The sequence below is a fragment of the Netta rufina genome (genome assembly GCF_964035555.1).
Source record: "Netta rufina genome assembly, chromosome: 17".
Lineage (NCBI taxonomy): Eukaryota > Metazoa > Chordata > Aves > Anseriformes > Anatidae > Netta > Netta rufina.
In genome coordinates, this window is record NC_140141.1 from 8422411 (window position 1) to 8438836 (window position 16426).

Below are 16426 nucleotides of genomic sequence, written 5' to 3' on the forward strand. Positions count from 1 at the left end.
ATAGACAGACCTGAGGAAGGCCAAATGGAAATATAAAAAAGAACCATGTTTGGACAAGCATGACCCATGCATGTTCTGAGTAATAGCTGCACAGGCAAACTTTAGCATCAGAATATCTGAAGGGTCTCAAGAAAACATAGAATCAGATCTTTGGTGGGGGAGTTTCTTTCAAACTGTTTTGATAACATCAGTGCATGCTAAGTAGGAGACTATGGGCACAGAGACAACTTTACGTTTAGAAATAGTGAAAAACTTCAAATAGTTTCATAAGCCTCTTTTGTATATATGGGGATTGTTCCTTGGTTTCAATTATGTTTTCTGTGGAGGGAAATCCAGAAGGGAATGCAGAAATACCTAACTAATTGTTTTACTCCATGGGATATGTTTAGCAGTTCTCATAGACAGTTTCAATGGACTTCTGACAGAATGTTGGATAGTCTTTCCTAGTCCCTTGCATCTCGGATTTGGGAGCCATGGGTAATACCTTTCTTTTCTCCGCTTCTGCCCTCTTCATTCCCTCAAGTTGATCTCCTCAAACACTTTTGACATTTCTTGGTATAGAAAGGACAGAAAGATAGCAAAGGAGCTGGCAATACAGAATACAATTAAATAGAATTGTATAGAATAAGGTAGAAATTGTTGAATAAGTTGGATTGGTTTTGTGTACTACTCCTTTAGTGGTATTTTAGAAGACTTGCTGATTTGTCTGTAGAGAATTAAATAAGAAGTAAGAAATAAGTTAGGGAAGATACTACTTGAAAGAGTAGATCATGGCTATGATGCTAATAACAATTGAAAGTTACAGCTACATAGAGAACAGTGAGAACTGGAACAGTTAGAGATTACCTTTTAAGCCCACACTGGCTGTTAAGTGCCACTTCAGAAGCTGGTGAATCTTCTACAATATGAGCAGTCTGATGCTGGTAGCTTTGAAGCTGCTGCTGATCTGGTTGTCTGATTCTATGCCAGGACCTGAAACGTGTGGGCTTCTGGAGGAGGTGAATTGTCCTTCTTGTTGCTGGGAGACATATTTCAATTGCAAAAAGCAGCAATCTCCATTCCTTGCAGAAGTGTCGGGTACCAGGCACTGTAGATGACCTACTTTTGGTGAACCTCCTTTTTGATTTTCACTTCTGGAAAAAGAGGTCTACTGCAATTACTGGAGCGAGGAAGTCTTAGTATGTTTTCAAGATGAGAGAGGGAAGAGAGAAAATATGGAAAATGCTCAAGTAGAAATATCAGGAAATTTTCCTGTGCTGTGCAGTAGTGGGGGTAGGCAGGAGACCTGGATGCATCCCAAAAACTGAACTTGTCTGTGCAACAGTCAGCCCAGTGGTCGTGAATGACAGACCTGGATCTGCATGTTGTACTGAAGAAATTGTTAGGATGGCAAATATGAAAATGAAGGAGCATAAAGCTCTAAGCTCAGCTTTTGTGAGGTGTCATGTTGAAAGGTGTTTATAGATAAATCCCCAATAATATATGCAGACAGCAGAATGTTCCTCGTACTAAAACAGCTAATTTTGGAGATGCAGAATTATCGAAGTCCTTACTGTGCACAGCTAAAACTATCAGCTATGAGGTAAAGAGGTTAAAAATACTCTGGTACCATCTACTATGTATATTGCATCCTGTACTTCTCATTTTCCAAGTAATTTATAAACAGTTATTCTGACAACACTCATCTGAGAAATGTGGCAAAGTAAATACTATTCCCACTCTATGAATATAGAATGAAAAGCGGAGACAGCAATACCCCGTTATTGAGTCCTTCTGTGAGAAAACAAGTGAGAGACCTTGATAAAAATAGGTCTGAACTTCCTGTGATGCCACTGCGGCTATAAAGTGTTTATAACCACTTGTTTTCATTAAACATGCTTGGCCTGGCTTTGGGAATAAGCTACTGGGAAACAAATTCTTATTATGGAAGTAGAAAACATTGTCTTCAGCAGTGTGTTGGCTCTGCAGTGGATGGGTCAGCAGCAATAATGCAAGGCTTAAAACTGATCACATACTGCTCTTACGTCATTTCACTGACAGCCATGGTCCAGAGATTTTCATAGTGGGGAGTCTTAAAAATGACAACAAATATGCACTACCTGTGCAACCCATACGCACAACACCTATTTCTTTGTCTGAATATGAATCTCTGCTACTTTTAGGAGCTGGAAGAAAAGCATCGCGAGGCTCAGATTGCAGCACAACATCTGGAGTTGCAGCTGAAACAAAAGGAGCAATTCTATGAAGAAAAACTCAAAGTAAAATATCTTATCTTCCTACAAGCTTTTGTGGTTAGAATGGGTTCAGGGAAAAACTGTTGCCTTTAGGCTTTTCTTTGTCTTATGAGTTGCCTTCTTGCTTACTGCTGCTGAAATCTTCAGAGAGAATAGTGAAAAATGAGTGAGTTTTTCTTCTAGTCCACGTTATTATACCTCATCTGTTTTTAACATTGTATTAAAACAGGTGACATTTGAAATCAGAATTACAGAGACCAGTTGCTGATTGTAACTTGTTCATTGCTGACTAAATAATTCTTTCTTAATGGTGTTGGATCTATCATCCTGAAAAAGATTTCAGTTCCTACTGATGATTTTCTGATTTATTTAAGAGTATTCATACAGCCTACCTGCAAGTTTTAAATTCAGTAAATAATAGAGCGTTTCTGAATTTCCATCTTCATGGAGCTGTAACATCTGCCAAGAAGCCAGCGAAACCACCCACTTTGTTTTTGTCTTTTCCAGGGTAGCATAAGACTTTAACATACAGTTAGAAATAGAATTATAGACACGATCTAAAACTAGGAAAAACAAATTGGGAAATGGGAGTATGTGCTGTAGTTAAGGATTTTTCTATAGAATCTACAGTGCGTCAGCCAGTAAATGCATTTTGTAAGGATCTTTGTTTCTACTAAACATAATCTATTTTCAGCAATTTTTCTCTATTACCTTTACCTAGGACTTTACTTTTACATTTTAGCTTAAATATGTGAGGATGTAGTATTTAAGAGGAAAGAAGGAATTCCTGTGGGAGAAACATGATGGGAAAACAAAAAAAAAGAAAGATTTCCTGGCAGATCAGAGCATGTCTGTTCAGTAATGAGAGGAGGTTGACAGAAAGCAGGAGGAAGCAGAAGTAGATCTTGGGTAAAGGAGAAGTGCTGACATAAAAACTGGAGAACAAGATAGGGCTTGGGAAAAAAGTTAAAAGAAAAAGAGACAGAGAGATGGTGATTTATGGAATCATACGATATAGGGTTTAGTAGATCAGGAAGCTAGACAAAAGAATTTCAAGACATTGAATGTTTATGACTGGGACATTAAAGAGTATCCTGAGAGATACTGATGAAGCAAGCTCTAATAAGAGCCATGTCCATAATAGTTCTTTGTGCCTTTGAAAACTGTCCTTGAAGGAAATGACATTCAGTTTAACAACCAATTTAAAATTCTGGACTTGTGTACAGAACACACATACCTTAAAAAAAAAAAAAAAAAAAAAGGAAGATAAGAAGACAGTTAATTTACTTTAGTCCTGTTCCTAATGACAGATGTTTGTGTCACAAAAAGAAATCTTACCGCTTTGGTGTCTCTGACCTGAAGAATTCGTGGGGTCTCAGTTACGTTCTCATGCATATTTACAGAACTTAAAAATCACTTTTGAGCCATGTTGTTAGGGCAACCAAAGGATGCACAATTCTTTACCTCCTCTGCCTTATACACTGGGATACGGGTTTTTTTATTTGTTTTCTGTTGCAGTACTCTGGAATATTTCTTGAGCATAGATTATACATTATTATTATTATTGTTGTTGTTATTATTATTATTTATTGTCTCATGTCTTCATAAAACACCATCATTAAATTCAGTCATCAGAGGTAACTGAGGGAGGATTCTTTTTTGGAATTTGCTGTTCCAGGGTTTCATGCCATCGCTTCCTGGGTCTAATGTTGCTTGAGATGTGATGAATTCCTTAAAAATTCTGTCTTTCTTGATGATTTTCTCTCTGCTTGCCCTCTGCCCAGTGAAATGGATATAATTTAGATAAAATAAATATCTTCATTTAGGTTTTGGAAAATCAGATGAAGAAAGATCTTGCTGATAAGGAAGCACTTGAGAATATGCTCAGAAGACATGAAGAAGAAGCACGTGAGAAATGTAAAGTCCTGGCTGAACAGAAGGCGGTATGTGTAGTTGAATTGGAAATCAAAGTGTTTGAAGAGTAGCTTTTTGAGGCTGTGATTTCTAAGCAAGATAATCTTGTTAGAGGTTTCTCATTATTCCTGTCTTGAAGGAAATGTACTGATTAAAAGCTATTTTAAAGATGTTGATTTTATTACAAGGAATCTTCAAGAATACTTTCTGAAAATGGCTGCATAAGTTGCTGTATACCACTCATTTTGTGCACTGACCTAATGATTGTTTTTCCCTAATATTTAAGCAGTGGAAAGCAGCACCAAACAGCTCCAGTAATTGTATATGTGATACTATTTTTCTTGGTCATTTGATCAATATTCTTTTATTTTTGTTTCTGGAAATTCTGAGACTTCTTTGTTTTTAAACATTGCTTTTAAAATCACTTCCGTTGTGCAGTCTCAAAGGCATGTTGCTCTGTTTCAGATGATCAATGCAATGGATTCAAAGATTAGGTCACTGGAGCAAAGAATAGTGGAATTGTCTGAGGCCAATAAACTGGCAGCAAATAGCAGCCTTTTTACCCAGAGGAACATGTAAGTACAGCAACCGCTATCATATTGGTCACTACTGAACATTTCTCAGTGAGATCTGTTCTCAAAATGTTAAAGTTATTCTTTGTTACAGGCTTGATGCACTTCCTTGCTTGTTTTCCTGTAATGCAGAAAATGTGCTTGTTCTCCAAATAGCTTTGGTTCTCTGCTTATTTTGTGTTTTCCGAAATGTGACAAGCAAAACTGATTTGTATTACAGTGTCTACTTTGGAGCCTTTCTTGAGGTTGGTGCTTTATGCAGGTTTACCAAACATTAAATGAATACCAATACATTAAATATCTAACCTCTATAGAAGCATATATTCTTATTTAACATGCATATTGTTAATATATTTATATTTTCCTCGGTTCTTGTGGAAGTTACTCAGTGTTGAAATTGAAAACATTACATACCTTTCATTGTAAACATTCTGTCCCACCCAATGGCTGAGAAAACAAAATGAAAACTGGATTTTAAGCCAAGAGTTTTCCTGTATGTTTTTGAATTGCTGTTTGAAAGAGTGAGATCTTTTTTACTGCAATGGGCAGAAATAATGTGGAACAGGAGATATCTCAGCTTCAACTTCAGAATGATGTTTCAATTCATTTTTTCTACATAACTCAGCTAGTACTCGAGTATATTTGTTGTTCTCTCAACTTGAGCCTCTCTTTAATTCTCCTCATCAATGACCAGTGTAATAGTTCAGTATTTTAGGGGATACTACTGGACAAACTCTAATGTCATCTTGTGTTGCTGTGTCATCAGCAATTATTCTTGTGGTGAATTTTTCTTGTTTATTAACACAGAGGAAGTCTTAGACCTTTTCTCTTTTGTGTCTTCCTGTCTATTTGAACTTCATTTTGCTGTTCATTTTAGTTCAGTTTCTTTATTGTCTTTAAAATGCTTTTCCTTCCTAAATGATATAGACATTCTACTTGAAGTACAGGAAGAAGCACAGATTGTTCGATATGCCTTGCAAGATAGGGCTAAAGTAGTATATGCTCTTACTGAGTTAAAAGATTCATCACGTTTGGCTGTCTGCATAAATGTTTTCAGTGTCCATCAACTGCTGGATGCAATGTTAGGCAGTATCTCTGTGGGCAGCTCTTGGACAGATTCACTTATAATATTGAATAGAATCAAGCAAGATTGAATTTTGGCGCAGAATTGTTTTGTTTTTGATCTTTTCAGGGCTGATTATGCCTCCAGATTTGTAGTGGCTCCAATTTTTGTTATATTTCAAATATCTGGCAAGTTATTCTGGCTTGAACAGCCAAAAATATCCACAGAAGTAACTGAAAAAATTAACTGAGTTGCTTTATGCTCCAGATGACTTCTAGTTAATCACCCAGGAAATCTGTTGAGGTGGCAAAAGCCATAACTCACCTTCAGCCTGAAATAAAACACAAGCAGTATCTCAACATGTACCTGGGAAGCATATGCAGAGTAGTCATCGCTGCTGAAATGAGTGTAAGAACTCAGCTGAGATAGATGCGTCCTCTGATAGCAGGACACTTTCCTTGAGATGAATAGATAACAAGAAAAAAATATAATAATGCTTTAAAAAAAGGCTGAATAGTTTATGGTAAGAAATATTGTCAAATAACTTAATTTTGCAGGATTGGTAGGTAATATTACAGAATCAACGTCATTTTAAGAAAAAAATGCTTTATTATGCCCATGTTTATATATGCAGATAGCTAGTGAGTTTCTTCTTATTTTATGAATTGTGGTGGTGAATATGTATAAATCTGTTGGACTTCATTTTGAATCTACAAAAGCTACAACTAATCTGAGCATGTTTGAAGAGATGAACTAGTGATTAAACCTTTCAAAGGCTTGTGGAACTTGGTTAGCTTTTGTTCTTCCAGTATCTGAGTACCTGAGCAGGCAGCCCAGGAACCAGTAGAAAGCAAAATAACTGTGATTGACAGCTCTTGCTGCCAATAGTCTGTAGAGATAAATAAAAGAAAAAAGAGAAAACGGGGAGAAAAAAAAGTGACTAGGATTTTGTGTGCAAAGCACAAAAATGTGAGTCAGAAGACAAGTTCCATTTTTAGTTTTGTTAAGTCTTCCTATTTGATCTTGGGCAACCCACATAATTTCTCTGGAATTGGATTAATAACAGTTTATCTCACAGTGAACTTCTTAAAATATTAATTCATTAATATATGTAAAGCTTTGTGAGATTTCTAAATAGAAAGCACCCTGAGACAGAATTTTCCAATGCACGATAAAATGTTTCCAGGAGTTGTAAATAACGTAGGGGTGTTTTTTGTTTGTTTGTTATGCATGAGGATATGCATTTCAAATTCTAATTGCTGCTTTTAGCAGATATTGCCAGCTCTCAAAATTCTTATGCACACAAGTAATTATTTTCATTCACTTTATAGATGGAGACTTTGATCAGAGACAACAAAGCTTTGCTTCAATATAGGTCAAGTTTAGAACTTGTTCTGGGTCCATTACAGCTTTAAAGAACAAACAAACTAAACACCCCTCCAAAAAAAAAAAAAAAGTGAACCATAGGATTTCCTTATCTCATGGAAATATATAATGTGAAAACAACTATTCTTAGCATTTATTTTTCCTGCGTAGGAAAATACATAACAAGAAATTGGTGAAATGAAAGCAATTAAGTACAGCTTAAATACTGTTGTAGACAACCACATGTAGAACTTATTTTTCTGTGCAACTTGCAAATATGAAATATTTGTGCTCTGGGCATATGTCAATGAATCCACTAGTATGTAGATGTTTTGCAGATGGTAATAGAGTTAGATGGTAATAGAGTACAAGGGTGTAGAATTTAGACTATTAACTAACTGTTCTACTTAATAGGGAGCTTGTGGTGTGTTCTTCCCGACTTCACTCCAGTGAAAGGACATATTTTAAGGACATTTCATGTTTGTCACTTGTGTTTTTCTCCTGTCAGGAAAGCCCAGGAGGAGATGATTTCAGAGCTCAGGCAACAGAAGTTCTACTTGGAAACACAAGCTGGAAAGTTAGAGGCCCAGAATCGAAAGTTAGAGGAACAATTGGAGAAGATGAGTCACCAAGATCACACTGACAAGAACCGCCTGCTGGAGTTAGAGACTAGGCTACGAGAGGTGAAGGCTTGGGTTTAATCCTTCCCAATGTATCCCATTTGCTTTAATGTAACCCATTTGGACTATTATAGTAACAGGTAGAAATAAGCTGTCGTAGTTCTATGTATCTTAAAAATGCTGTTTTAAGATGTAATTATTTATTATAGTCTAGCAGTATGTTCCCCCCAGAGGTTATTATTTTTTTAATTTTCATTACAATTTTCAATAAAAAAATAATAACAAAATAAAAAAGATTGCTCATTAGAATAAGTATTAAGCTTTTAGATCATCTTGCTATCTCAGAGTATAATTTTTTTGTACAATGTCCTTATAATGTTTTCTAGCTAGAGTGGTAATGGGGTAGAGAAATAAAGCTTAGCTATGTGCAGTGGCCAGCTTTACTTAAAGAATCTACAGAATAGAAATCAAACGGCACTACAGAAGTGCTATAAGAACACAGGAGTTGTATTGCTTCATGCACATTTTGCAAAAGTTTTTGAGAAAAATAACAGTAATATGAAAAAGTTTATTTATTTTTAAATAAATTGTGAGCTTTGCTTTATTTTTAGTTTTTTAGTTTTGTATCAACTAGTTTGGATCCACTTCAGGTCTTCTTTTTACCTTCTCCAGTCTCACTTCACTAATTTTCAGCTAAGACTGAAATTTTGCCTTTAGCTAAGAGGGTTGGATGACTAACATGTGTCCTTGTTTGGCTGGAAATTTGGTTGGGACCACTGTAAGATTTCTGTTGGTCTTGTCTTGCATCTGCAGCACAACAGACAGATTCACAAGGGATAGCAAACAGCCTGAAGAAGGTATTAAGGTTTGGAATTGATTTTGAGCACTGAGATCTGTTCTGCTGCTTTTTCATTTCTTATCCATTTCTGGAAATGACATGTTTATCACTGAGGATGCCTCAAGAAAACCCAGAGCAAGGGGATTTGGTTGGTTTCTTCAAAAAGAATCTAAATGTCTACATGCACATAAAGATTAGTATTGATGTTTATGCCTAAAGATTCTTAAATAAAATAACTTCAGTGAAGAAAGGTCATCACAAACCACTTCAGCTTTTCTGCTTTTTATATCAACATATAATATGTGATATTTGAGTCACAGCTGGAACTGTTCTTGTGCCCATATTTTCATTTAAAAATGCCATATTGTTTTTGATCTTTTCCAAAGCAAACAAGTTATTTTTATTAGGCAGTAGGCAATGCTGCATCCTTGACTTCTCAGTCACTTAAGCAATCTGTGAAGATGTGATTTTGGGATAGAAATGGCAATGTCATCCTAAAGTGAGGTTTGAAATGAGATTACATTGCTTGTATTTTCTCTGTTAGTAACTTATATCTGGATGCTGCTTTTGCATTCTTCAGGTTGGTCTAGAGCATGAAGAACAAAAGCTGGAACTCAAAAGGCAGTTGACAGAATTGCAGCTGACGCTCCAGGAGCGGGAATCTCAAATTACTGGGCTGCAGGCTGCACGGACAGCCCTGGAGAATCAGCTCCGTGAAGCCAAAACTGAACTAGAAGAGACTACAGCTGAAGCAGAGGAAGAGATTCAAGCTCTCACGGTGAGCCCTGAAATTGGCACTCGATTAGAATTATTTAGGTGCACATTTCATAATGAAGTTAAATATCAATTTTTACTATATATTTTTTTTAATTTTCAGAAGAAGACATGAATTATGCCTTGTGTTAATAGAGGCAGGAATGGCTAAAATGTCAAACTTTCTCTTATTATCGTTAACCATGTGTGCTTCCTATTAGTGGTTGATTGGTGCCAAAACTGCTTGACTCTTTGCAAGTGCGTTACTGATTTGTGATGAGGTAAAAGTTGCATATGAAGTTATTATTGACAGAGTTCTGCTCTTTTATTTACTTATTTAAATAATTTATCACAAGTTTGAAGGTACTTGATGATCATAAATGATTTGATGATTTCTTTCTACGAGTTAACCTGCTTTATACTTGCTTTGGAAAAAAAAAAATAAATCCTATGAAAATAATGGTAACAACACCCTAATTTTATTCCACACTAATTTTATTTCATTAAAAATTGTCACCTGTATCCTACAGTCTCTGGTGGGGTGTGTGAATGCTATAAAGGATAAAAGAAATTCCTTCCTTCCCCCTCTTTCCCTCCCAGGAAACAAAATTCTAAATTATATGCTGCTGGTTGCTGTCTCTTGAATACAAAAAGATGCTTTCACAGTGCTTGATTCTAAGAAATATTTTCTTCAGAAAGGATTCTCAGGGCAGTGGGGGGAGAGAGAGGAGAGAAGTGTATGACCTGCTACTTCGACTGACAGCTAACCCTCATTGAAGAAGCAGCCTTCAATGACCTCTGAATCCAGTTATTTTGAAGTGTTGAAAATGTGCATTCTCTTGCTGCAGTGATATTTGATAAAAGAACTATTATTCTGGATATTTCTGCCATTGCTGTTTTTTAGAAGGGATAGTAGGCTTTGCTGAGATAGTGCTTCTATTAGATTGATGCTTTTGGTGGGTGAATGGGGGTATTATGCAGAGCTGTTCTTAAGCAGGTATGTGCTGGGAAAGCACGGCAGCAATACCAGGCCGTAAGAGAAACTGAACAGAACATGGCTGGCATCGGTTTCTTCCTGCTCAAAATTGAGGTCATCTTCCTCCCAGCTGAAAGCTTTGCATAACTGCTAATATCACTGCTAACAGGATAATGATGTGCTTGATGTCTTTACCCTATGCTACCAGTGAAACAGATGAATGTATATGACCTGTGTTCACGCAGTTACTGCTTCTGTTAATTAGGCAAAATAGTAGTGCTTTTGGACCAGCTGTTGTAAGATAGTCGAGTTCAGTGGGCTTGGAGAATTTCTGATATGGAATTTTTGTATATACTTTTTTTATTTTTCACATTGTGGTAAGGTAATTTTTTAGCTCTCATATTTGATTTCTGCTAAAGAGTTTGTCCTGTTTAGTCTCTTGGCTCTAACAAAAATGTTCTGAATAAAGAAAGGTAGCTGGTGCACTAGTGCTAGTGCACTGACCTTTCATTTGTTAAGGTTTCAGATAGCATATGATATTTTACACTTGTTAAATCACTTTGTTAGTCTAAATTAATTTTGAGAGGGGCCATGAGGCTGAAACAAGAACTTTTGCTTTGTCATGCTTTGCTTGTAAATGAGGAGGTAAAATGGTGCATGCAATACTGCTTTCTTTAAAATAAGCATTTGCCCTTTTCAGTGCTTTGGATGCTGTGTTCCAAAGAATTGATTATTGTGTTTCACCACTGCTGCTTAGAGAGGCTTAGGATTAAATGGTACTTCATGGTAGGATTCAGGTAGATTGGCAGAGCTGTTTGGGATAGCTTGCATAATGCTTCATTGTAGTTTTTCTTTGCAAGCATTAAATTGTATGCGGTATTTATTTTATACAAAACAATGATCTGGGTATGGAAGTAAAAGCAACTCATGAATGTACAAACTTAACATGGAATCTATATATCATCAGGTGACCATTTATGATGGAACTTTTTATATAATTCAGTTCCTGAGTTTGTACATTTTCCTAAAGCAGTTCAGAATTAGGAGCATTTGATTAAGTAGGATGTGACTTTTGCTAATCAGTTCTTTGCCACTACAGAGTGCTTTCATAGTGTGCAGCATCTGCCTTCCAAACTTTGCTTGCTGGTAGATTGTTCTGCAGTTTGTTTAGCAACAGCTATTGGATTCTAATTCTAATGTATGAAAAATTGATGATTAACTTCTTACCTCCTTTAGGCACATAGAGATGAAATCCAGCGTAAATTTGAAGCCCTTCGTAATAGCTGCACAGTGAGTATTAAATACAGATCATTGAATTATTTTGAAATTAAGGATAAGGAACTAAACAATTTACTGATTTACTCCTTGATGACATTAGTTACTAATGTGGACTCCTGTCTTCAAGGTGTTAGTAGGAGATAGTGATTGGATTTGATTCCTTTTAGGCTTTAGGTAAACCTCACTTGTGAGGTTTTATTTGGATTATGAAATTAATACTATTCTTCTTTTTGGAGAAGAAAGAAAATTAAAATATCTCATTGCAGTGCAGCTAATAAGAATGGTGTAGCAGCTGCAAAAGCGATTGTAGGTAAAGATTTTTTCTACTCTCAAGGAGAAGGAAAGATCTACCTGTCCAAATCCTGAGCTGCATTGTAGATCTAGGCCAGAGTGAATGGGAGAGCATTTATGCTACTCTGGGTTTTAAGGAGGATTTCAAGCCTGTTTGAAGAGACAAGAAAATTTATGGTTCCAGATGATGCAATGACATGTGGTCATCTGCTCAAAGAGCAGAAAGGACTCTAGGATCTTAATTTGCACCTTATATTGCTTGAGATCTTTTGATGTGTTTTTGTATTCATTTCATCAGTCCAGGAGAGATGTCCTAGGCTTTGTGTATTAGTAGGTATTCCTGCAGATTACCACTATCGTCAAACTTGCTTATGATGCTTGATGAGAACATCTGACTTCCAATGACATGAACTGCAGAAGTGTTGAGTCTTCTGGATCAGCATTGGTTGCTGATCTCCTTAGGCTTTTTCTCCTTACACCACCCTGTAAGCAAGGCTTAACTGCTGTTTTTTTATCTCGATTGTTTCCCCACTTCCAGTAATTTCCTCAAACCTATTATTTTTTTTATGCTGTAGGACTAAATAAAGGATTAAATAAGTATCTAACGGTTAAGTTTTCATCTTTCAAAAATATCTTTTAAGAGTTATTCTGTTCCCCTCAGTTACTCTTCAGCACTAAGCAGTGCTTAACTTCTCTTCTGTTAATAGAATATCACTATATTCTGTTGAAGGAATGAGGAAGTAGAGCTCACCAAAATGTATTAACCTCCATCTAAAAGAAAGTCTGCAAAAGAAACTTTGCTTTTTGTAGTCCTCTTCACTTGCTCAAGTTGATATTTTGGTTCCATATGTGTTGTCGTGTATCCTACATCCATAGCTATTTTTTCTGTTCTTTTGTTCTGTCTTGGCCTTTGTAAAGAATGACAGCTTTCTATGAAAATACTTATGTGATCTGCATGCAGGCAAAAATCAGTTGCGTGGAAAATCTGTACCTTCTTTTCGCTGCGTGGTAGGCTGCCTTTCAGAGGTTGTAACTCATTATCTCACTGCTGTAGGATTTTGGCTCCATAAGTGTGGCGAGCAATCTCCAGCAGTGAGGAGTGACCCATAGGATTACAAGAATGTCAAGAGCTTTGAATGTTCTGCATGAAAAGATTTTAAATGTTGTGCATTGTATGCCCTTTAGTGGGATAAGTGGGATCAGGCATCAGAAAACATCTTCATCAATAAGAAATTAATGAAACAGTTCCTACATGTATAATACATGCTCATCATACATTCTCTTTCCAGCTTGGGAGAATGTATGTATAATTTAATTGACCATGGATAGAAACTTTCTCTGTTGTAGTTCTAGCTGTCCATCCTCTTTACAGTGGGCCATTGAGATAAATGATAGGACAGCCTTCTGTTGACAGTGAGGGATCAGGTAACGTTTATTATGGTGTCTTCACCAGATATTTCAACCTTATTTTAATTGAATAGTGACCGATATGATGCAGGTTTCTCTTCGTGGTGACCATTTGATTCTAATGGAAGGTGGTTAGAATATATACTCATTTTAAAATAGCACTTCAAGAGAATAATTGTAATATGATGCTACTTATGCAGCATAGCAATGAGTAGGTTTATTCTTTTAGCAAGTTTTTAAAATACATCCATTTTGAGGTGAAACAAACTCCTTGAGCTATTCTGGCAAACTTAGTATGGTATGGAATTAATTTTTGGTATGGAATTCTGGTATGGAATAAATTTTTAGTTAATCTTATTAAGTAACCCAGGACAGCATAAGAAAAAATGAAAATAAGATTAGAGAGGGAAAAAAGTACATCATTGAATGACTGCAGTACTTTGATATTTTTCTTAGTGTTCGAAAGATAAATAAAAATACTCTACTTCTGTACTCTAGCTTTACAAAGGTCACAGCTTCCAGTTATAGAGGAGGCTCACACCTCAAATGTGCATCTGCTTTCCTTGTACTCCAATTGCACTTCTGTCCTTTCTTTTGCTGAGGCCTCTGACCCAAGTCAATACTCTTTTAGGTTCTCCTATTTTTAAATTTGCTGTCTTTTGTGGTGTGTACATAAAGACCATTTCTATATTGTTGGTCTTAATTTCTTACGTCTTTCTGAGTTCATATTTAATTGCTTTGAAGCTTTGCATTGTTTTATCTTGTAACATATCTTTTTTTTTTTTTTTTTTTTTTTTTTTACTGTTGAGGTCAAAAAAAAAAAGCTTTTGCTTTCTTGTACAAAGACCTCAGTTGTGCAAAAAATAATAAGATACATAATTACAATAAAGATTGCAAATTGTAGCACCTGCTCTACACACATACAGATGCACATGGCTGCACATGAAGAGTGATATTTTATCATGATCTTCTCACAATTATAGTTTATCCAGCAAATCTGTTGAGGGGGTGAAGGACTAGTTCCCTACCTTTAAAGAATTGTTCTATCAAAAATATTAACCATATGATCTATTTGAGTTTTAAAATTCAAGTTATTTCCCTGGCAATCAGCAAGAACACTTGAAATAAAATACATTTTCTTAAATAGGAAGATTTACATTTCTGTCAGTTGTTTCCATCTGGATTTTAATTATGGCTTGTTGTTGGATCATCAGCACATTTGATGTTAAAAATGATACTAAGTTATCTAAGTAATCATAGAATTCTTTCAAAAAGAAAACATTCAGTAAGGAAGTGGCAATGTCTATAAAAAAATAGAAGAAAATTTATCTCATAAAGTATTTACAATCAGCTTAGTATAAAATACTATTGCTGTTCCAGGAATCCACTGCCTGAATCTTTATTTTTTTTCAGGTATAGGCTATTGCTTTTACTCTAGAAAGGAGAATGCCATTTTTAGTACTAATTGGATAGTGCACTTCCATTTATTCAAGATTTCACCATTAAAGTAAGGTTTATCTCCCCTCCCTGAGGTTCCTTTGTGATTGTCTTGTGTTGCTATCATAAGCATTGAGATGCTTGATTCTGCACTTGTCTATGAGATGGGATAGTGGGGCATTAAAACTACAACAAGCCTTAGGCACACATACCACTTTAGTCATGCACGAAGTCCTTCTGACTTGAGTATGAGATCCTGACCCACATTGGCTCAATTAGCTGGCATACAGGAAAAAATCTTTACATATTCTTGAGAACTTCCAAAATTATATTCAGGCATGTTACATACTTTGCTAAATTATCTGTTGGAGTGAAGAGATCTTGCCCACTGTAACAAGGCTAATACCCAGGCAAAAAGTTTTATATGGCTTAGTTAAATTTGAAAAACAAACAAACAAACAAGAATATCCACACACATACATACATGCACTCACGTATGTATATTTACGTTATTAGCTGTTGGTTGGGAGGGGTTGTTCCTGATTTTAGTTTCACAGAAAATGTTATGACAGCTGCTTCTTATAGGCAAAAATGGAGCGTTGTAGTTTTTGTATCTAACAAAAAGTCTGAGACTTTTAGGGTGTTGCTGTGGTGTTAATGGGGCCTTCTTTATGGACAACATCATCATGCTTTGAGGACAGGTTCATGGTTAGAAGAGGCAGCTAATCTTCTGAGGACTAGGATTGAGGAGTACAGGAGTGTATGTTTTAAGACTGAATTGTTGTGGGAAGGAAGGGAACCCAGACCATGCAGTGTCCTCCTGCTTTGCAGCTCCTAATGAGCGATGTCCCCCAAGCTAAGCTGTGTTGTATTTTTGGAGACTGAGATCTCTCACAGTGTAAGGTATGTTTCAAGTCACAGAAGTTCTCTGATTATGGGAAGAGGACAAAAGCAAGGAGTTGATTATTAAATATCCATCATACAGGCAGACACACAAGCTTGTCTGCATACAAGTCTGCATCTGTGGCTGTGGTCATGAAGAGGCTCGGTAATTTTCAGCTAGAACAGCTTGGTATCTCAGGTCCAAATGCAAATAAGTTAAGACTAAGTGAAGCTGGTGCCTGCTCCACATTCTCCTCATGATAATTTAGGGGTGAGAGATGGCTTTTTCTTTTTTCTTCTTTCTGACAGCTAACTTTCTGGTAAAGCTCAGTGATGGTGGGGGGAGTGGAAATGGGTAGGGTAAAACTATGCATTAGTTTAGAAGTTCTGAATTAAGATTGTACTAAAGATTGAATTAAACCCCAGAGAACGTACTGCTGATGGCATTCTGAAGCAGTTAACCTTGGTGTGTCCTAACGTTTTCCTGCACATTTGTCAGTAGCATCTGAGAACTGAGACATCTTCCTGAAGGATCTGAATAAGGTTTTGGAGAAGGTTGCGAACTGTAGTTGGGAGTATTCTAGAACTGCTTCCTTTCTTTCTTTCCCTCATTATTTTGCCTGTGGTTTTGACACATGGAGCGTGTGGATTAAATTTTGTACATTGTGTCTGATATACAAACGTAATCTTCACAGTCCTGAACTGCTGACTGCTATACAATTTAATTTGTGATCTCTGGCTGGAGAAGTTTTTTGGGCCAGATATAATACCTCTGTGTAATCTCACAATATAGAAA

General features: G+C 36.2%; 1 protein-coding gene across 2 annotated transcripts in view; it reads left to right on the forward strand.

Annotated features, from left to right (window-relative positions):
* The window catches only part of CIT (citron rho-interacting serine/threonine kinase), a gene marked incomplete at both ends in the record, with an annotated part of 70775 nt that overhangs the window by 32277 nt on the left and 22072 nt on the right, over positions 1–16426 (forward strand). For both annotated transcript variants that reach the window (XM_084297024.1, XM_084297025.1), the window contains 6 exons: positions 2163–2258; positions 4061–4177; positions 4614–4723; positions 7657–7831; positions 9187–9384; positions 11572–11625. In XM_084297024.1, the coding sequence (XP_084153150.1) occupies positions 2163–2258; positions 4061–4177; positions 4614–4723; positions 7657–7831; positions 9187–9384; positions 11572–11625 (750 nt within the window). The remainder of the gene's footprint in view (positions 1–2162; positions 2259–4060; positions 4178–4613; positions 4724–7656; positions 7832–9186; positions 9385–11571; positions 11626–16426) is intronic.